The following is a 21956-nucleotide window of genomic DNA, read 5'->3' as shown; positions in this document are numbered from 1 at the left end:
TTACTTTCCAACCCAAGCCTGACCCAATGAAAACTTATTGCAACCCAAATTTCTCAGAATTCGGGTTTATCCGACCCAAGTTGCACACTTGCACAGCAGTCCCCTCAGAGATTGCTACCCATATATTCGTATTATCCACTCATATATAATGATCAATAAGACGACTTCTAAACAAATTAAACTAAGCAAACGAAACATAGACCTGCTTAGTCTTTTTTTTGGTGAAGTAGACATGGTTAGTCTCATAATATGGATTAAGAGTTTAAGACATAAAGAAGACAACCTAAGTAACATCATCTAATACTACAAACCGAATTGTTTAATTTCTTTAAGGAACATAAATAAATTGATAGACATGTTTAGTCTTGTGGTTTCGTTAAGTACATGACATAAACAACGAGAGTTTATAATGTCCAGAACTCAAATTGCAGAAAATAAAACAAGCAGTCCATACAAGTTGTACATGATGTGTGTTGTCTTAATAAATGGATGTCATTCTCTGTTGCAAGTAGCCACTTTAATAAATGCATATATATAAGCTCATCTAGCAGAAAGACACTTTGGGCCACTGAATGGTTACCCACACCTTTCACTCTCATTTCATCTCTTCAACCGCTTTCTGCCCCCACCAAATTTATAATTTCTACCAGCTCTGACTCTTCAGTCCCCTTCTCTTTCGTTTTCTACCTTTTTGGTACCACTGGTCCTCTCATTTTCTTTTCCGCACATACACATGCTTCTCTGTACGTGCCACTGAAAATGATCATGTAAATCGAGTAGTTTGATAATCACCATCCGTTTTGTTCTGTATTTCACACCCTTCTGAAGTTTATATGCACATCTAATTAAAACATTATTGTCGGAAAGGTAACAATCATACTCCGACAGTACTCCAACGATTGGAGTATGCGCCTTACATTGTGAAAGCAATGCTAGAAGCAAAGGGCCAATTCTCAAGACAAGAAGTGGCGTTAGAGCATCTCCAATGGTTGCTTATGCCCTCAATGTTGGAAACTGTGTATCAATATCGCTCTCCCAACGGCACCTACAGCTGTATATCTTGATCTCTAAATGCATATTTTCTTATCCTTACACGCAAAGTATGATTCAAGTATTCAACTTATCTGAATATGTGACAGCCAAGTAGAATTCTCTCTGTTGCGCAACAGAGTGAATTCATTGTGGGTGCTACCTTGTCCGGCATGCTATAGTGTTACGCTATATATCCATCCAAGCAAATAACAAAATACAAATAAATACAAGATTCTAATTTGTGTCAATCAAGTTACATACGTTAAATCGTTTAGGAAGTCATTGGTTTGGTGGTGGATTATGGACTGGCAGTATATTCTCATATGAGGGGCACTATTGCCACTATTGGACATGCTCTTAGTGAAGTGATGCAATTACAAGCTTTAACTTAACTTTGGTATATAAAAATAACAGTTGAGGAAGCACGAATAACATTTTGCAGATTCTCCTATTTTGTAACCGGTGTGGGTCTGTCTTAACGGCTTAACCCTCTAAATATGTCAAAAAATTTAGACAAAATAACAATTTGCAGATTGTCCTATTTTGGTTCTTGTTCAGTTGTCCTCTCTTCTGCGCTTTATAAATACCTGACGTAATCTTCTAAATTTCTTACTACATAGATTTTGAAAGTATTTGTGTTTTTTTCTCCCATATACAACCCTTGTAGTTCCTGTAGTTTCATTAGCTGATTGCTAACAGTCTTTCTTGTGGGAGTACAGGGGTACGCTTTCTAGTGATTACCAATCCTCATTGGCCCAATCAAAATAATTAAAAAAATAAATAGAAAAATCATCATTGGTCATTTGGCTGAGTTCATAATAGAGTTTACATTATACAAGCGCCAGATCTACCAAACACTACTGCTGGACATGCTATATAGTACTGGAAATCCAAGACGAGTTCATGTTGACTAATATTTGCTTCAACATTATACAATGAATCGGGAGAAGTACAATGATGGTTAATATGGTATTTGTGTTATTACACCTACGTCACTAGTATACATACAAATTATATACCACTTGCTGGGACCAAAAACAAAAGAATAAGGATCACTGGTACTTGACTGTAATTAGCTCCAGAATGTTCAAAAATCACATCTCCATCTTGAGGTTGTTAGCTTCCAAAATGCCTACAAAACCAGAGGGTATAAACACATTCAAATTCACTTTCAATACAGTGCGATGAAGAAAACCAATTGTCCATATGCTTGACCGCATTCATTTCACTAACTTGATCCTTGTTAGCCCAATGTCTACAAAACTTTATCTATCAATGTCAAATTGTTGAGTAGCCTATCATATATAGTTAAATTTTATGTTATGACAGGAGTTCCAGCACAGATCTCTTAGTTATGCCATTGTTGTGATTTAGGTTTTCTTATTGATCGTTTGATCACAGCGACTGTTGAAGACTACTCCACTTAGTTAAGTGCATTATACAGTTGTTATGCTATATTCAACCTTGAGGGGGTAGCACAACTGGTCCGGCCTTGGGTTTGCTCCCCAATGGTTCAATTCCCCTCAAGGCCACTGGCAAGGCAGTACCCGGTTGAATTTCCAACCAGGGCCCTGGGATTAGTCGAGGTGCGCGTAAGCTGGCCTGGACACCGGTTAGCAAAAAAAATAAAATAACAGTAGATGTCTTTATCAACTTTTATTCCATACAAATTTCAATAAAATTTGTCAAAAGATTGCTCAATGAGAACTGAAAGTAATGCCTTACAGTCATGGAAAAGAGGTTGCTTTTTATCATTTTAGGGAGAAAAAGAGGAGAAAGTGAAACTCCCAGTAAGCCTATTCTTGACTTTAATTACAGAGGGCCCATTAAAGGTCTTTGAGTAAGATTACAACACAAGAAACTTTAAAGTTTGTTCGGCTGCTATTTCTTTAGTAGGGTCTTTAAAGCACTCTTTGCTTCCTAATCTCCCTCCATCTTTAACCATATTGAAATTACCATAAAGGTGATATAAAAAAGTTACCTGTAAATGATTGAGGTGGAAATGCAGGAGATCTTCCTTGATTGAACTCCACATTGTAAAGGTTTTGCAAATCCGTTTCCCAAGTAGAAGAGGGTTGAGTTTGCTGTAATATAATGCAATCCTAACATAAGACTTACTGTAAAACAGAACAAATTGTAATGGAATTATTTAAGTGTGAAAGCATTTACAGTGAAGCAAGATGTGTCGATGAATGCATCTGGCAAAGGTGCGCTTCTCGTTCTTTGAAGCGCCAACTCAGATGAACTCATCGCCATATCTGAACCACAACTCGAGACCATTTGTTGGAGTGAATTAAAAGGAAGGTACGCCGCACAATTGGACAATTCAGGTGCTGTCCCAATTGGAAAAGATGTGCTAGACGGAAAACTCTGTCAAACAACAATAAATAAAGAATTTAGATACAATTCGGAGTCTTAGTAATATAAATTTATAGGTAAGACCGTAAGACCCATATCTATATATTGTGATCTAAAATCTAGTACAAGTATTGTGGTAGGCAACATTTTGCACCTTTCAATTATTTGCAATAGCATAGGTTTAGTAGAGAATTAATAGGATATCTGAATCATTTTATAGTATTTTGACAAACCAAAAATGGAATCCTAATTGCGATTAAGTACTTATATAGGTCTTTACCTCTTTTGTGAACAAACTTTCGATGTTAAAGTCGAGTCTAGGATTAACAGTAGCAAGCTTCATTGACAGGAACTGCATTTCAAAGTGAATAAACCCAATTTAGGAAATGCTCAACTACTTCACAAGAAGAAATGAAATTATACTTGAATATGACATAACAAGTTAGTTAGAGGATCTTCTACCTCTACTTGTCTTTGAAGAGATTGAACATAATTGATGATTTCATCCAGCATTCCGGCCTTGCCAGTAATCTTGTTGCACCCTGGAACTAAGTCTTGAAGATATTTCATCCTCTCACTTATCTTTTCCCTTCTCACTCTTTCAGCAAGACTATGGCTGTCAGTGGCCTGCCCACGACGCGCTCGAACATGAATGTAATCTGACTTGTCTCCAGAAGCCTTTGATTTCTCCTTCACTGAATCTGCAGAAGTTTCTTTGTTGTTGGTTTTATTATTATTGTTACTAATGCTGCTGTTGCTGTTGTTTTGTTCTGTTATTTTTGACTCCTCTTCTGAATCCCCTTTCATCCTCTTGTTTCTAATCTCCTCTGCTGCAACCTATAAACATCACATTAACTAAAATTACAAAATAATCTTCAAAGAAGTTAAAAAACAAAATATTATTTTATTTACAAAAATTCGAAGTCAAATATAAAAATTGAAATGAGGTTCTCAATTTTCCAATTCAAAGTAGACTAAACCCCAATTTGTTATTATTCAAAATCTTCTATCCTATCATTCCTATGTCACAAAGTTGTTCAATTCTTAAAATGCAATTATGAATCCAACTACAAATGCAATGAAATAGAATTAAATAGCAAAAATACACAATACCTTTGAGTTCTGAGCTTTATCTACTTTCCTCTTCTTCACACTTTCTCTCCCACCAACAGACCCGATTTTCCCGGACAAGCCCAGTTCCACACTCCTCCCCTCCAACATAGCCGTTGGACAACTCGAAGTCCTCGAAAGCGAATAATCCACCAAATCAACACCATTCCCTCCATACCCATTTTCAACCGACCCAAAACCCGTCGTCTCACTGCCAAATCCAGCTCCAGACAATGGGTATTTAGCAAAATCAGGCCACCCATTTTCTAAACCAGCAGGATCCATTTTTATAGACCGGTTTACGAGCTCTCGGATTGCCATTTCATTACTCATAAGGCCTTGATTAGGCATTAAATTGAATTGGGTATCACTAAAATAACTTTGTTGTAACTGTTCTGAAACTGAAACATTTTGTTGGCTTTGAAATTTTAGTCTAGCTTGTTGTCTTTCTAGTACACTCATTTCTGCTTGTGTTGTGCGGTGTAACATTTCTGTCAGTGTTGAGTTCATTACCCGAATGTAGTAAAAACTTTGGAAGAGGAGAGAAAATTGTGTAAGCTTTGTGAGAAATAAAGAGTAGGGTACTTATAATACGAAGAGAGAGAGAAAAGTGTAATGTGTGTGACACACGGATTGGTTGAAATCTGACACGGATAGAGGAGAGAGAAAGTGTGTGAGAGTGAGATCAAAGGTATCAATCAATGGGCCGTAGGTGGTGGGCCCTACTGACTTGACGACACGTGGGTGTGTTTAGTGAACGGAGAAACGGAGAGAAGTAACACGGGGTTCTATGTTGAGATTTTTGGGTATTTGGGCCCAGGAATGATGGCGGGTTTATAAGGCCCACATTACGTCATCGCTCACGTGAATTTTACACGTGGTGGGTTTTTAAGCAATGGTTGTGACACGTCAGCATGATGAGGTGGAGGAATGGAAGTTGGTGATTGGTCGATGCAGTAGAACGGAAGTAAAGAAGAGAGAAGCTGAGAATCGTCACAGAAATTCTGTTAAGCCGAAGATTCTGCGGGAATTAAGGGTTGGATTCAGTAGTGCTAAATATAGAATCTTTCTTTAACCTCTTTCTTTGTTTGTTTCCAACTAGTTAATACACCAATCATCATCATTTAAATTCTTAATTAATTTAGTTAATTAAATAGTCAACGGGGGGAATATCTCGAGACAAAACTTGGTTAATTGGATGAGTAGTGTGTTTGATTTCAATAGCTGATCAGATATCCAACTGTAATAGCGGTACACGACTTTTTGAGATAGGAAACTGTAATAGTTTTGTACAGGGTTTTGAATACTTCATAGATGTTACTTAATTGTGGTTTTGTTATTCGGAAAACGAAAACGTTGTTTGTATTACAGGTGCCGAATTGCAAAGTCAGTCAAACTTTGGGGTGAAGATACTAGAAGTCTGGGCTTAAACCCAATAACATCAAAAAGTTACATATCTCATTTAAAATATGTTTGTCAATAAAAAAAAAAATATAGTTATTTACATTTCGTTGATTGAAATTGATATATAATTCGTTTTTATTTTACTTTAGCGTTAACACATAATTTAATGTCTCGATTACATGATTTAGCGTTAACACATAATTTGAACTTCGAGGGGAAACGAGTTTTGTAGTGCAAAATGAGCCAATCAAGTAGAGTTAAACTTCTAGCTTACTATAGTCCCACCCAAAATTCTTCTCTATTTACATGTCTATAGTGACCATATATTTGTAACTAGGTATTATCCGTGCCTACGACACGATTTGTTATGAGGTGCTTATTATTATGTTGTTTATGACATTAACTTGGTACACCCTAATATTTGTAGACATTTTATTTTGAAGTGGTACTACACGTTGGATGAGATACTTCTTTGCCGTTATTTATTTTGTGGATGCCAATATGTGGTAATGAATACATTTTTGAAATAGTGTAGATCAAACTTTATTTAACAATTTGAAGTCATGAATTAAACGCAATTTCATCCACCGTACTCTCACCAATGGATAGTTGTTAACATTTAATCTTTTTTTTTTACAAACAATATAAAGACGATAAAATTAATGTCAATTATTATTGTATAAACCAGAAATTGTCGACATCACCTTTTATTATTGTCTTACTAATCTTCTAAATGTCAAAAAACACTTAACTATGCTCTCAATGCATTGTACATTGTTAGAAAAGTCACACCGGTTTGATTGGCTAAAACCACAGGCATTCTGGTTATGTTGAGACATTTTCTTATTTTTTATAATTTTTTTTCCCCAATCGTGACAGTCGGCTTTAGGCCGCTGAGCTTTGCAAACGTAGTCGTATATTGTTAAGATTGTTTTATGACCTGAAGTGCCGAGGGTGCATATAGGTTTATAAACCGGGAATTTGTCTTTACGAGAAGTAAGAACTTTATTGCATGCCTCATCTGACACTTTGAAAAGATTATTCATTCTGCAAATAAACTATTATATGCCAATTAGAGAAAAAAAAACACATTCAATCGAGACAAACAAACCATGACTAAAGATGAAAAAAAAACATAAAAAACAATTATTATGCCTGAATTTATAGATATAACTTTTTCAATAAGCAATTACTGGATATAATTGATTTAAGATGGATGGTTGTATTTTATTATTATTATTTTTTTATAAGAAACATGAAGCTGAGTAATGGGATTAACATTGTAATTTCTTTCATGTTAGTACTTCAACAACCCAAAGCAACCCAAGACAGACAGCATAGCGCATTAACTCTCAAATTCTCACCCAAACAAACTCTTATCATGGGGTGTCTACCAAACAAAGACGTGAAAAATTCAATCCATACAACCAACAACAAACAAACCAACTTTATCAATCAACTCATAACACTTGTGGCATGTCGAGATTTATATCCAACATATTAGAACATGCATGTAAATAAATTTTTTTTTGAGAAAATGCAACAATTTGCTAAACAGACATACTGCTTGAAATGTAACGAAATTTCAAGTGACTCAAGAGCCTCTTTGAATGCGGGAGAAAAGAACAATTATCATTATAAAATACAACAACTAATTAGTAGTTTGTTCACAAGCAAAAAGAAAATAAACTTTACGTACTAAATCCACTCCTTTAAAATTAATAAAAAATATTGAGAATTCATACACCCTTGTAAATACATTTAAAGTTGTGCTAGCTCTACTCCAATAAAATCCAAGAGTTATAAACAAAAACTTGATGCAATGTGAGGAAATCTTGAAGAAATGAGAGAAAGGATACAAACTTTACAATTAAAAAAAAATCTTCAGGGAGGTGGGAGCCCTTTTCTTTCTTAGAAAGATAAGAGCTCTTAGACAAATTCAATATCAAAAGGAGAGTAAAAAAGTGAATAAATTTGGTTGTGCTTATTTATCTGCATTTAAAAATTGTGAATACCAAGTAAACATCTCTTTACAATATTTCAAAAACATCTTTCTACTTCAAATTACATACCATCTAAGAGAAATATTAACTAAAAGAGACAAATAACACAAACAACAACGTGAAACGCCTAAGGAAAATGAAATGATAATAACATATAATATAATCTTAACTACTTCGTGCTTCTCCATTGAACACCTTCAACCTTTGCACATTAAGATAGTCAAATGAAATTAAGACCCTTTTGTAGATAACCACTGTAACAACATGCATGGTTCAGAGTGGACATTTTGCATGACAGGGAAATTCAATAGCCACAGTGGACATCAATTTGTGAACATTTTGGTATGAAAGGGACTCGTATCTTGATTTCCACAATAGCAAGTTCACTCCCTTTAGGTCTTGTGTCGGCAAAACCATGGAGTTGATCTCCTCTACATGCACAGAACCACCCAAAACGCTTTAAAAGACAATTGATTTAAGTTACTCGTCCCACCTGGAAAGCTTCACTCACTACAACAAAAGGGTTCTCATTAAACCCCTCTTTTTGGTGGTCACAATTCGTTGGTAAAGATATCGGTTGCCAGGATTTGTGAGGGCGTCCCTAATAGTTTGTCAATCAATCCAACTCAGCCTTACTTAAATTTACTTATTGCCACGCATTTTGCGTGACCAATAGGGCATAATTAATAATTTTGTTAAAAGAATAAATAGCTTTTTTGATAAAAGCTATCTACTGCGACGCCATTAGTGCAGCTGCTGTCCAACTTAACAAATGTGACGCCTTGACTGTTGCAAATAGTTTTTGTTTATAGCTGAAGTTTTTTTCACTCTACCCTTTGTTGGGGCGACAATGGCATCGCTGATGTACTTTTTATGGGGGCGGGATATTCCAATTTAACAAATATTTCTCGCGGGCCTTTTTTATTCTTGGCTTCTAACCCTAAAAATTGGAAAACCCCTCCCACCCTTTTCTTTACTTTACAGCCATCGAATCTTCTTCTACTGAAAAAAAAGAAAAAAAAAATCTTCTTCCTCATTTTCCTCCAGCGTGGTCAAAGCTTAGGTATTGTTCTTTCTTTTATTTCTTTTTATTAAATTTGAAAGCTTTAATTTTGGTTAATCCTCCACACCATCAATGCATCGACTTTTGGTTGGTTTAATATGTGTTTAGGGTTAATTCCACATTTACCAAACGAAATTTTGTATGGTATCCTCCTCCACCGTCAAATCTAAGGTAAACTTGGACTTTTGTATAATCCACCACCACTGCTGTTAAACTTGTTGTCTCTCAATTCAAAAGTTAGTTGATATTCTCAGTTGAAAGCTACTTGATTTCTTCTCTCTATTTAAGGTTAACTGATTTTATTTTGTTCACATTGACGACTTCGACAGGTAGTGGAACCATTAATCCTGAAACAGAGGGTCTTTTTTTTCTTATCATACAGGTACTTTTGATTGTAGTGAAATAGAAATATGTTATGTTTAGAAAAGAAAATTTTGTTGAAAATGGTGGATTTTTATGTCAGTGAATGTACTGGTGGGATTTGAATTGCATTTTTAGACTCTTTGAACTTTATTTGTGAGGTCTCTTGTTGTGAATTATTCAAAGGATCGGTAAATTCATGTTTAGTTGTGAATTTTATGAAATTAATTGTTTGAAACAACTTGTTTTTTATGTACATTATAGTGTATCAAATGTTCAGTGGTGAATAGAAGTTGTTGACATTTTTATGGTGGTAATGCAGATGTTCTTTAATAGTTGGTATTGTGTATATAAGCATGGTTTTCCTTGGTGGTTCAATCTATTCCTACGTTGGATTTTATTTTTGAACAAGTGGTTAGGGTGAATTTTGCTTGTTTCTTTCAATTTCATTTATTGGTTTTGATTTAATTTGGGAAAGTTAGTGCTGATTTTTTTTTAATCATATATAATAGAATTGGAGATGGTGTTAGGATTATTTTGCAAGGAAATTTAGTTGGAGGAGTTACTGTTTCTCGAGATTATATATACCATCTTTGTCTCTCACAGTAGTTGTGGGCTTACATGTCTATATGATAGACATCTTTGTTAAGAGTTGGGCATTTAGAAATCTATGATAGATGGAGATATTGCTAGTCTTGCTGCCCTCTTAGGGAGGATGGGTTCTATTCCGATTGGTACACTGAGTAGAGAGTGTTGAGTCCGAGCTATTGGTTAAAATTGAAGATTCTTGTGTTTTTCTTTATATTGTTCCCTTTGGTTTATCTCTGTATTACACATTAACATTGGCTTAAAATTTTCTAGCTTGTATATCAGAAATCTAAAAGCTCTTTCCAAGTCCCCTTTGTGTGTGGTGCTGGTAAGGGGTCAGTTCTTGACTAGTTGTTTCTTTTCTTTTTTCGATTTGTGCTAGCTTTCTTTGTTAATAAGGAAAAAATTTCCGCGTCACATTCATTATGAAGAAAAAGCTAGGGATTGGAATAGATTAAAATAGGCAATCTCATCTCATACTGATCAAAGCAGAATAATAAGATAAATGCTTTTAGTTCCTTATAAAATTGATGACATTTTTTTGGACGACATACTAAGGGTTTTTGGTTATATGGTTTAAATGGATCAGTATATTATAGGGCATTGCCCGTTGAGTTTGGATCGGATGGTTGAAAGAAAGGTGCATTTACAGAGTGCTTTGTGTTTGACACATTTTGTGCAACTGAAGAATCTAAGTTTTACTTGGTGTAGTGTGACTTGTGGTTCATGGTATTGAGATTCATAACTTCATAAGTGGTAAGCTTTGGAAGGAATAACCAGAATCACTCAATATGAATACTTTAGTTGTTCTGGATACCAGATAAAGTCTGAGAAAATCGATTTAGATAGACGACTGGTCGGTGGGCGTTGTTGACCAACAATAACTAGATGCATATGTCAAACGCTTTAAATGTCTGAGAGGAGTGCCTAACATGACATCGTTTAAGGTAGTGCGATAATACATAACATTCATTGGCATGACCTTGAAGTTTTAACTAATCTTGATGGTTTCAACTTTTAAAATTTAGCGTACCTAAGATCTACTCATCCATGTCTTTTTATCCCAATTCAGAATAGAACTTCGATTGATCCACATGTACACCTTTGGTACCAAATACTTATACTAAAATTACATGAAGTTTAATTAGCTAGAAGTGGAATGCAATGTAAGTTGTTTTGCCCCTTCATTCTCGTGACAAGTTTTTAATTGTTCTGTCCCCTTTTAGGCATGAGCCTACAGATGCCTTAAAGCATATTCTTGTTAGGACAGGTTGTTTCGGCGCCATCACATTAAGTGATAGTTTCATTGTTGCATCTCTTATTCTTTGGCAATGCATGCTTTCAGGTTGTACAATCTATTTACACTTATCTTGGTGATTGGTATTTTAGGTGGATCTTGATCCTTATGGTTCACCTTCTGTGTTCCGGGACTCTGCAATGCAATCTGTTGCCGATGGAGGCATATTGATGTGCACAGCCACTAATTTGGTAGTGTTGTGTGGCAGCAATTGGGAGGTTTGCTAATAGCAGCAAGCAAATTTTCTTTTCACCTTGAAATACATATATAAGTGTTTGTCAGTTTTATTTTTCTAATATTAAATTGTGAAAATTAGAATTCCTGTAATCGGAAAAAGCTCCCAGCGAACAATTGGGGTGGTTGTAAACTATCCAATAAGCTAGGATGGAAGCTCGGATGCTGTTGTTCGATGCCACTTTTGAACTGTGCATAGTTTGCCAGAGCAGTAACAAATTGGCTATATGTAGCTCCTCTTTGGTAAGTCCTAGATCTGATTTCTAAGCCTTCCTTCCTAAATATGTTAACTTGTTGCGAGTATTCCGTATAATATGATTGCTTATTGTGCTCATTGTTTTCTATCATATCGTTTAAATAAAATTGTTTTTTTCTCTTATCTTATTTTTCTTATTGGAACTTGCTGATTTAGTTGGAGGAGATATATACGTTATCTAGTGTTGAATTAGAAAGTTTTAGACCAGAGGTCGGGATGATCCTTGCAAATACCACATCCATTGGTTTCTTCAAGTCATTGATTTGATTCCCAAGCAAGGGGACGAGGGAAGTCAAGGAATATAGATCATTTTATGGAAGAGTTGAAGCATAAGCAAAAGCTGATGAGGGAGAGACGCAATCATGAGCGTGACCAGTGGCGTGAGGGTAACCATGTTGGAAATTTTGTAGTAAGTATCTAATTTTAATCTGGTCTTACTAGGACAACTAGTTAACTTGGACAAATTTAACATTCTTATTGTTAGGCGTCAAGGATCCTCTGCTATTTATATTTGCACTGTTATTGTTATTTCTTTATAATTTGAGAAACATTATATAATTCTATAATGTTTATCTCTACAAATGCAAGGTTTGAGAAATTTCTACCCATAGATTGTGAAGAAGGCCTGTTTTCTTCGGTTAAGTTCTTTCTAATTTGAAAAAAATGGCTGCAGTTCTCTTTCATAGTCCAGCTATGATACTTCTTATTATGTAAACAAGATATGTACACAGTATTGTATCGTCTAATATATATATTTCCATTACTTTAGTTGTCAGATATGCCGCCTCATTGTGATTTGTTAGGTTATGTGAATGAATATCTTCTTGAGCAAGTATTTAAGGAGAAAAAAAAATGTTTATGTTTCTGGTATTATTAGCAGTTGATCCATGACTATGTAGTTGGTTAGACGGGAACAATCTTGTATTTAACTACATACAATTTTCTCAGTACTTCATGTATAGCGCAGTGGATGCTCTAATAATAGAATTTTTATTCATTTTTTCTAAAGGGTTGTTGTTTATGAGTATGAGTTGAAGATAGGATGGGACAAGTCAGTCTCCCTTCCTGGGCAAGCTCTACCTGCTCCCCCACCTAGACAAATGGCCATCAGAAGTAAAGGGGTCTGTCTCAACATCTCTTTTCAAACCTTTCTTCTTTTATTGGTAGGTGTGAATATCCTCTGCTTGTCTAGATTGTGTTATATACTCCGAGGAATATTCTTATAGTAATATTCTAGTTAAGTATTGTGGCCTCCTTTTGTACTCTTTTCGTGAAGAAGTTTAGATATTTTTGCCTAAAGGAATTAGTTGTTATGAATGATGTGTGGTGCATTGTTATCTTGTCCGCAACTTCTTTGGTCCTCCAGTAGCTTCTGTGACAAATCAAGGGTTTGAACTGGTTGGTATTCTTAACTCTTATGTTTGTTGTTAGTGTCATATGGTTATGAACTATGAAGTAAAGTCTAGGGACTATGAATTGAAATGGATCTTGTCCTTGAATTGTCTTGGTTCAGTGTAAAATTTAGAAAGTTTCGAACAAGCAACTTTTCATGACACTGCTAGCTAAGGTTTGCACCCGTCGTCCCCTCACAATTCTTTGAAGTCATTAGCTAAACACTCAGGCTAGATGTAACTTATACATGGTGTATTTTTTTTGGTTAAGGGATTTGTAGGTATTGGGTATGTGACACTTGTTTAAGTCTCCTCTATGTGCCTGAATTGTTCGATATCATGTTAGTCAAATAAACCTACAATGGTTCATTTCCGATCTAAGCAATACTCATGTGCTTTAATACTTTGAGCAAGTAATACTTTCTTATCTCTTTTTTACTTTATGAGCTGCATTTTTTAACAAATTTCTATGATTTGCTTTGCTAAGTAGCTAGTTTTACCATCTTAGCTTCATTATTTTGGATAAGTTTACTTATGCTCTCTTTAATTTGGTGTACCAGATTAGTCGATCGGCTGCTGCATTGTTGGTTGATTAATGAAGAATACTTGAGTGGATGTTTTTCATATCGCAAATTATGGACCTTTGTGACTTTTTCCAAATTTTTGTTTTGAAGAACTTCTCTACAATTTAGTAGATTTTGCTTTGTCAAGATTATGTCGATGTAGTGGAAAAGAGTTGTATGGATGCTTGAAATGTTTTTTGTAATGGTAATATTGATTAATGAAATTAGTTTTGTCATGATTCATTGTCAATTTATCCTGATATGTATTATCAACTTATGTTCAATTGGGCAGAACTTTGCAAATTAAAAAGAATCAAAATAATTAGCCAAATTCGGATGTCATATTCTCAAACTCCATTATGTGTGACGCAAAAGTCATTGCAAATAAGGGCAGTGGCTTGGAATGCAATCCAAGTTGTTAGTAACGCTAAAGGTGTAGCTAAAGATCAACCTTTCGCAATGCATTCATTGTTGGTAAAAGTGATGCATTTGCAACGCCAATCGCTGCAAAAAATTCAAAATTCTCATTTTCCCTTTATTTGTTCAAAAAAGGAATAGCGACACTGAAAAAGCAATAGCAACGCAGCTTGGCGTTGCAATAGAACAAAACCTTTTGCAACGCCCTATTTGGTGATGCATTTGATCAGTTGTCACGCACTTTTTAGCAACGGCTATGCAACGCCATAAGGTGCGTCGCAAATGACCTTTTGCAACACACTTTGATATGTTTAGCGACGCCCTATGGTGTTGCAGCTGAACCCTTCTGTTGTAGTGACTCATTGAGATGCTAGGCAAATAATTAATTTTGCTTATTGAGAGTCATGGGGAATGAGAGCCCTATTCAAGTCTCCAAAGCTCAAGGGGCAAATCACTGATCCCATAAATTATTACTTGCAAGAGTCAATGAGCAGCTAAAAGATGATCAACTTATTTACACCAAGGATGTACCCAAAAATAGTCAGCGACCTCTTTTTCTCTATTAAACAGATACATGCATGTTGCAACACAAAACTTTATACTCAAGTTAAAATGGCAATACAAAGCAAAAAAATCCAGCTCTTAGATATAGTGTGCCTTCGGCATGATGCCCTTAGCAAGCTGTAGGACATATTTACTCTGATTCTCAAAAAAAAAAAAAAAAAAACAATGACATATTTACTATTGATATGGTGAATCAAAATATTCTATCGACACGATGCTCTTTCGCTCTAGGACATGTTTACTTTGATTCTTGAAAAAATAAATGACATTTTTACCTTTGATATGGTGAGAATCAAATTATTCTATTAAAAGCACTTAGAGGATTGCGAAGGTAAACTACTCCCAATGACCTGTTAGTGTTAGTCATAGTGAGGTCCTTTGATACACTTTATTAGTACATTGAAACAAAATCTCATTGTGGACATCGGGGAAGCTGGGTATCAACCATGTCTACTGTTCTATCACACATTTGGACATAAAGCTTTTCCTTTTCAATCTACTAAGCATTGCAAAAGTCAATAACTCTAACCCCTCCAAAAACAGCAGCAGCTCCCATCCTACTTGCAAATATAGAAAGTGTTGAATTAAAACGATAAAAGGGTAACTTTTCCAAAAGCACAAACTGATTAACATAAATCAAGAGAGTTGGGAAAAGATTAAGAAATCTAAACGCCTAGACTTGAATCCAAAGCAGGTAGTCTTGCCTCGGTGTTTCATCTCATGCGAAATTTATACTCAAATGTGTACCTAAAGTGGAGCCCCTACTTTGTGTATACCCCAAACTAACTAAGCATGCTAAAGATTAAGAACGCACCAAGATTGGACTTCTTGCGTTGCATTCTTTGAATAACCCAATTACATAATAATGTATATATAGTTTGTTACTCAAGTTGCTAATACAAAGGCAACCAACTATGGCAGGTCAGAATACTCCTCCTTTGAGTTCCTAAATATTAATTGGTGTGATGGTTGTTATCTGCAGTTTGTGTTATCATGTCGGGGTTCTACATCAAGTACAAAGACACTATACACTAAGAATGATAATCTAATCGTAACAAACACAATGACCTTGACAATATTGCCGAAGTTGCTTATTCCTCTAAGTTATTACTGCCATCGATATTCCCAAACTAAGAAAATCGCACATTAGTCCATCACTGCTAAATAATCTACAATTAAATTGATGCCAACATGGATTCTAAATCTCAAATAACCATAAAACAAAATGGAATTAGAATGAAGTTCATGCTTTCTTCGCCACTCACTAGATCAATGGACAGATTCAAGTTCTTCTTATTAGCAAGTTTGTGTATAATAAAAAAATTGAAACATGAAAGTTTTACACATTCAGTTTGTTCCACTGCTACTACATAAGAAATGCTGATAAAAAACATACAAAAAGAATGGATTATTAGAACGTAGCCATGATACCATTTTAGTACAAATTCACATTTTGAAGGAGAAAATCTAAAAAATACGCAAAAGGCAATATGAACTATTATTAACTGAACAAGAATGCCTTTCAACTCAATAAAAAAAAAAAAGAAGAAGGAATGCATTTCAAAACAAATCCTATGTAAATCAGATTTTGAATGACACCTTAGTGTAATTTCTCAACATGATATGGAATCACTAAGATGAATAAAAAGAAAATACATGCCAAAATGGTCATATTTGATAACTTAGTTCTTATTATGTAGTCAAGAATCAAACGAAAAAATAATTTTTTTAAAAAAATTGATAAAAATAAATTGTTGGGGTTCATACCTCCAAGTTACATATGTTACAGATCACACTTCAATCGATTGCATACTTTGTAGCTTAGGCCTCTTCATTTTGTTTAGTTTTACAAAGTTGTAAATTAGATGCTGAGCAAATAAAATAAAATAAAATAAACTAAACTAAAAAAACTAAACGTTAATGAAATTATATGGTAAAGCATCACATGTTAGTGTTTTTTCCCTTGAACTTTTTTGCTTCTTCCTTGCAGATGCCATAGTTGCAAACTTACAATGGTAAATGCCTAAATGGGGAGACTATGGACACAATAAGGCGAAAGAAACAAAAACAATAAATATACAATATACAATAAATGAAAACCTTGACGTTAGATTGTCTTATTTGATTTTTTTTCCTCCTTTTTATACACCATTTTGAGTAAATGGATATTAAATCCTACAATGCATTGCCAACTTTAAATTGAGTAATATGAAGAATCAACAAATGGAGTTTGTAGCAGTTTACCTAGTGGTTAGCCAACTTGGAGCTTGTAATCAATCTCAACTGTGTTAAGATCCATTCCACACATGGTTCTGCCACAGTATAAGCTGACAAAAATTGGATGACCTTTTACGCTTATCAATAGTTTCTACACAATGCAACACTCGTATAAATAGCAAAACACAACGACAAAAAAAATGGAAAAACACAATATACATAGTACACACTTTTATATCAAAGGAAGAGAATGGGTTACAGTACATAGGTGACTAAAGTGATGCATGTTAAACCCGAGACCAAAGCCTGTTAGGTAGAAGTAAGAAAAAAAATATAATAACTATAATAGGAATCTAGTTTACAATGCAATCTCCAAAAGCTTACTTACACAAATTAAACCTTGAGAAAATGCACACTAAAGGAAGGTCAAGGGAATACAACTTGGAAGTCAACTATTGACTTGTAATAATCGTTGCGAGAAACAAAAAACATTCCCAAAAGGTTTCCTGTATAGGACATTACCAATCCATAGATTCGTACAACCATTCTTTGTGTTCAAATACCATGTAAATCATGTTAGTGACGACTACACATGTAAAATCTAAAATGAGCCATTATGATGCTAGTCTAAAAAGAGTCTTAGTATCACATATCTATATTGATCTATAGTATCATAAATCTCCACAAGTGATCCTTAAGATATATTGGTTTATGTTTGGTCTATGTTAGTCTAAAATGATCCTTAAGATCAAGTTTGCTCCAATGCGGTTTGATCTTAAATTATTGTTATTAAAAAACGATCATCTTGCTAATGTCCGCATGGGGTTATATGACTTGTATCAGTGGTAGAAATCCAATTGTGTTAAAGACAATAAACGTATTCCATATACCATTGAAGATAATACGGTATAAGTCGAGGATTGATATAGTATGAATTAAGGATGTGTTATAGGGACTCATTGCTTTAAAATATTTCATAAATGTATACATCCAATTGTTCTATTTTTTTTCAAAGTAGTAATAAATCCTAATTCACATAAAGTGTTGCTTTGAAAAATACCCATAAGAGATTTTACCTTGTTGCTCTGAAAAATGCCCAAACAAATAGCACTCATAGTCATATGGAATCTACAAAATAGGTGTAAACTGATAAGATGAGATATGAAACTGTGATCTTTTAACAACTGTACATCATGCCTGAAATTATTATATAGTTCAACCTTAGATTGAATTTCTTCAGAGCAACAATTGTTCTCATTTGAAATTAATAAAAAAGAATTTCATCAATTAAAATAAAAGTACATTCTCAAACTATAATCCTGACAAAATCCATGCTAATCCACTACATATGTAGTAAGCTTTTAATTCCAAAATGATTTGCGAAAAAATCTAGCAAATTTAGGTAACCAAATTTTGTTCGTCTCGCAATTGATGATCCATATTAAGCTTCAAAATGATACCTTGAATGCATATGTCGTGCTTTGGAAGCAATGAGTTCCAAAGCCCTCTGTCACAAATACCTTTTGAATACAAAGGAATCATTCTATTTCCATCCTTTCTTGTAGTCACAGACCTAAACAGATAAAAAGAAATGGAACTACATAGTTATATAAGAGAAGGGCGCAGGAAATGGTGCCAATAGTGCATTACAAATTATAACAACCAAAAAACAGCAAAACAACATTGAAATTCATAACTTAAAGAGGGAAATTAGTCCAAAATCAGCCCCAAGCCTCGCACCTCAAAGAATAGATGGAATGGAAAACACGAAGCAACCTATACTAAATATAGTCATCATTGGAATCACTGTCTACTTTAAACCAATTACAGATATAGGTACACTTCAATCACCTGAATGATATTATAAGCAACGCGCTTAATCAACATTTATTTGTGGCGCATAGTGAAAAACTAACAGAAATGTTAGTTGAGGAAAAAGAGAATTCCAGATTGTATATCAGAAAATAATTAGAAACTTGAACTTTATGGAGACCACATAATGTTTATACAGAAAAGTTACTGATTTTCTTTGGTTATTGTGACCAAAAAAGAAAAGTCTGGGTAATCTTTTTGCTTCCTCTCTAAGCGATTGTACCAATCCAAATACAAAAGGGAGTGCAAAATTAAATTAGAGAGGAAACATAAAATTAAATTGGAAAAATAAAGGAGCTAACACAAAGGGAAAAAAGAAAAGAATAAACTTACCCTGTAAACGTGAGTGCAGAAAAGGATTGGCGAGACACCTGCAAAAAGAGAGAAAAAAAAATGAGAGTTCTAGATTGAGATGAATAGACGCACCAGAGAAAAACATTTCAAAAAATTATAAAACAAAGAAGCTAGCATCTTAATATATTATTTCCTAAGAGAGGCCAAAACAAATATGAAACCGTCCATAACAAAAATATAATCAGACCTTCATACAATAGCTACAAAAGCTTCATAGAAAATCCAAAAGAAATCAAAAGGGTTCAGAGATACCTGAAGAGGAAGAAGGAAGAGGAGATTAGTTTGTAGAGAAATGGGCTCGAGAAGTCTTAGGAGGGCAAACAAATTGAAACGGTCGAGAAGTAAATGTAGACTTTTGAAGCAAGCGTAATGTGCCATGATTTCTTCTTTTCTGATAAGCGTTGAAAATCAAATGGTTTAGTGGGTTCTTAATTGAACACAGAAAAGAACATTGCTAAAAATGTCCAATGTATGTATGCAATGAACACAATTTTTTTTTTGTAGTCTCAATACTTACGTTTATAAGTTTTTAGCCTACTAAATTTTTATTAATTAAAATGTTAATTATTTAGGCATCTAATGTATAACCAATGTATGCATTGAACACAAATTCTTTTTAATTAATTGAAATATTGATTACATTATGCATCCAATGTATGCATTGAATTTGTATTTAAAAACCCTCTTTATACAAATCCCCACGCACATCTAACTTAGATCCTCATGAAATCCCCACCACTCTTTGTCTTGCCATTTTGTTTTATTATAATAGACTAGTATTACCCGTGCCTACAGCACGGTTGGTTATGATGTGTTTATTATGTTGTTTGTGGCATTAATCTTAGTACACCGTAGTTTGAAACACGAAAGACAAATAAATGTAGTGTTGATGATGTTTTTTTTTCACAATTTAGTCTCTTATTGAAAAATACAAATGAGCATTTTCTGGTGTTGCCATAATAACGTTTTGTAGCTAAAAACTTGTATTTATGTATTCTTGAGATTTGACTTTGACTTATTACATCAATTAAACAATAGTTTTTTTATGTTTCCATTTTATAAGTTGAACTCTTATGTCAATACACACTCACAACTGAACCACCGAATCTGTAACGACAATGCAACTGCATTAATAATAGTCTCAAGTCAAGTTTGCAATAAAACTTTTGAAGTCTAGATCGATGGTAGTAAAATTGTCCATCGGTCTAAGCTTTTCTCCCTTGCCACTTTCTCCCAAACAAATCCAATTTTCCTTATACTGGACCATATCCTCCTTCAATGTTGTGTACAATAGAAAATGAAATGCTATATCAGGTAAATTATGCCGAAGCATAAAATAAAAATAAAATACTATGATAAATATGATAACAACAAAATCTAGCTTTAAAGGGATATATAGGAAAACTTTCCCAGTGCTAAGGAAGTCTTGTTTAGTGGGAATTAAAATAGTGAAGAGACGACCCTTAATATATATGATAGCAAATAGGATACCACTATAAGTTGAAAAGAATCACATGTACTCAGGAAGTTATTTGTTAAAGCTTACCATTGAACCTACCATTGTAATCTCCATACACAATAATGAACTCCTCACTGAACAACTTCCATAAAATGAAGTACTCATTCCCTATCTCAAGCACATACCCCATGGGAAAACCCACCAATAACATTACAAATCCAAATGTTTAATGAAGCATGTCTATGCCTTTGGCGAAGAGTCAGTAACAAAATTTGCACTAATTAAAATAGACAAAATGTGCAAAAAGGGGATAAAAGGCTTGCACTACGAAAGTTGTTTTTAAATGGTTACATTATGAAATTACCTTTCTCCTATCATTTTTATATATAAAGATGATAGGAGATCTATAAACACTTGCGTAACTGATCTGCTAACTTACACTTTTGGTTGAAACTGATTAGGATGTATGCACAATGCACTATCTCTCAATTTATACACCAAAGAAGAGGCGGTAACATATGTTGAATCTTCCATGCATGGAAACTCCTTCCAACTATTTTCCACCTCCATTGAAGTCGATCTCCATGGATTATTGTACCCCTACAAAAGCAAGCACTGTACCCACTGATAAGTTATTAACCATACTTTATACCATATGTTATATCATTTCAATAAGCAAGACATGCAGCACCAACCTCTTGGTTTCTGAATATTTCTCTTGCTTCACCTTCACTATGGTATCATTTATCCTCTAAGACAGCCCATGTATAATGTTCTCGAACTTTCAGGTGTATCCAATGACCCAAGAGAAAAAAAGTCAGATCAATAGAACTGAAAATTTCATTACAACAAAATACCTCATTAGAAATGAGGTAAGAGATCACAAAGTTTAACTTATAAGAGAATTGGAGAAAGTATCAAAGTTTAACCTATAAGAGAATTGGAGAAAGCTAGTATCGAACCAAGTTCCATCATCCATGTGCAAGAAATTGTCATTATGCACATGCAATCAAGATTGTCATGCAATCCAATACTGCTCTTATGCAAGTTTCTGACATGTACCAATAGGAAGTGGAAACACTATGACTAACTTCTGAGGGCTCACACCAAAGCTTGCTGGCCAATTTCAATTGGTGGAGGATTACTGATCACAACACAAACAGGCCTGCTCACCGATCAAATATCCGAAAATTTCAAGATATTCAGTCATAAATTTCATAAAATATTCAATCTGAACAAACATTTCAAAACGATAGTCCCTATCCATAATTAAACTCCTTATAAACAAAATTTCCCTTGATCAACATATGAACACATAATTGAATGCCAGAGCCCTACTTCTTGGACTGAGATTCTTGAAATGCAATTTCACATAAACGTTAACAACAAATTTTCAAAGATAATCTAGTTTGAG

General features: G+C 34.3%; 1 protein-coding gene and 2 long non-coding RNA genes across 8 annotated transcripts; 2 read left to right on the top strand and 1 right to left on the bottom strand.

The window, feature by feature from the left end:
- Nucleotides 1-1800: 1800 nt before the first annotated feature.
- LOC147514856 (uncharacterized) lies at nucleotides 1801-5065 on the bottom strand. Of its 2 annotated transcripts, none has more exons than XM_086585319.1 (6): nucleotides 4504-5065; nucleotides 3853-4227; nucleotides 3671-3742; nucleotides 3348-3402; nucleotides 3014-3116; nucleotides 1801-2164 (listed from the first exon to the last, which is right to left on the bottom strand). In XM_086585319.1, exons 1-6 carry the CDS (start codon nucleotides 5008-5010, stop codon nucleotides 2149-2151), a joined length of 1128 nt encoding a protein of 375 aa, XP_086441445.1. In that variant the 5' UTR covers nucleotides 5011-5065; the 3' UTR covers nucleotides 1801-2148. The 2 variants fall into 2 exon arrangements, with proteins under 2 accessions (XP_086441445.1, XP_086441441.1); XM_086585315.1 differs by having other exon boundaries at nucleotides 3202-3402; nucleotides 4504-5064.
- A 3443-nt stretch (nucleotides 5066-8508) lies between these two features.
- Nucleotides 8509-13019, top strand: LOC147514855 (uncharacterized). 5 transcript variants are annotated; one of them, XR_015209706.1, is made up of 6 exons: nucleotides 8513-8970; nucleotides 9079-9141; nucleotides 9300-9352; nucleotides 11308-11692; nucleotides 11862-12114; nucleotides 12715-13019. It is a non-coding gene; the product is annotated as an uncharacterized LOC147514855 (long non-coding RNA). The 5 variants fall into 5 exon arrangements; XR_015209703.1 differs by having other exon boundaries at nucleotides 8509-8970; nucleotides 9079-9352; XR_015209704.1 differs by having other exon boundaries at nucleotides 8515-9141.
- Nucleotides 13020-13060: 41 nt separating this feature from the next.
- On the top strand, nucleotides 13061-13895 carry LOC147514854 (uncharacterized). Its single transcript, XR_015213302.1, has 2 exons — nucleotides 13061-13103; nucleotides 13657-13895. It is a non-coding gene; the product is annotated as an uncharacterized LOC147514854 (long non-coding RNA).
- The last annotated feature ends 8061 nt before the right edge of the window (nucleotides 13896-21956 follow it).

The sequence above is a fragment of the Coptis chinensis genome, chromosome 2 (assembly GCF_015680905.1).
Source record: "Coptis chinensis isolate HL-2020 chromosome 2, ASM1568090v1, whole genome shotgun sequence".
Classification (NCBI taxonomy): Eukaryota; Viridiplantae; Streptophyta; class Magnoliopsida; order Ranunculales; family Ranunculaceae; genus Coptis; species Coptis chinensis.
Note: the sequence above shows the minus strand (reverse complement) of the source record. Positions and strands in the feature narration are given on the sequence as shown.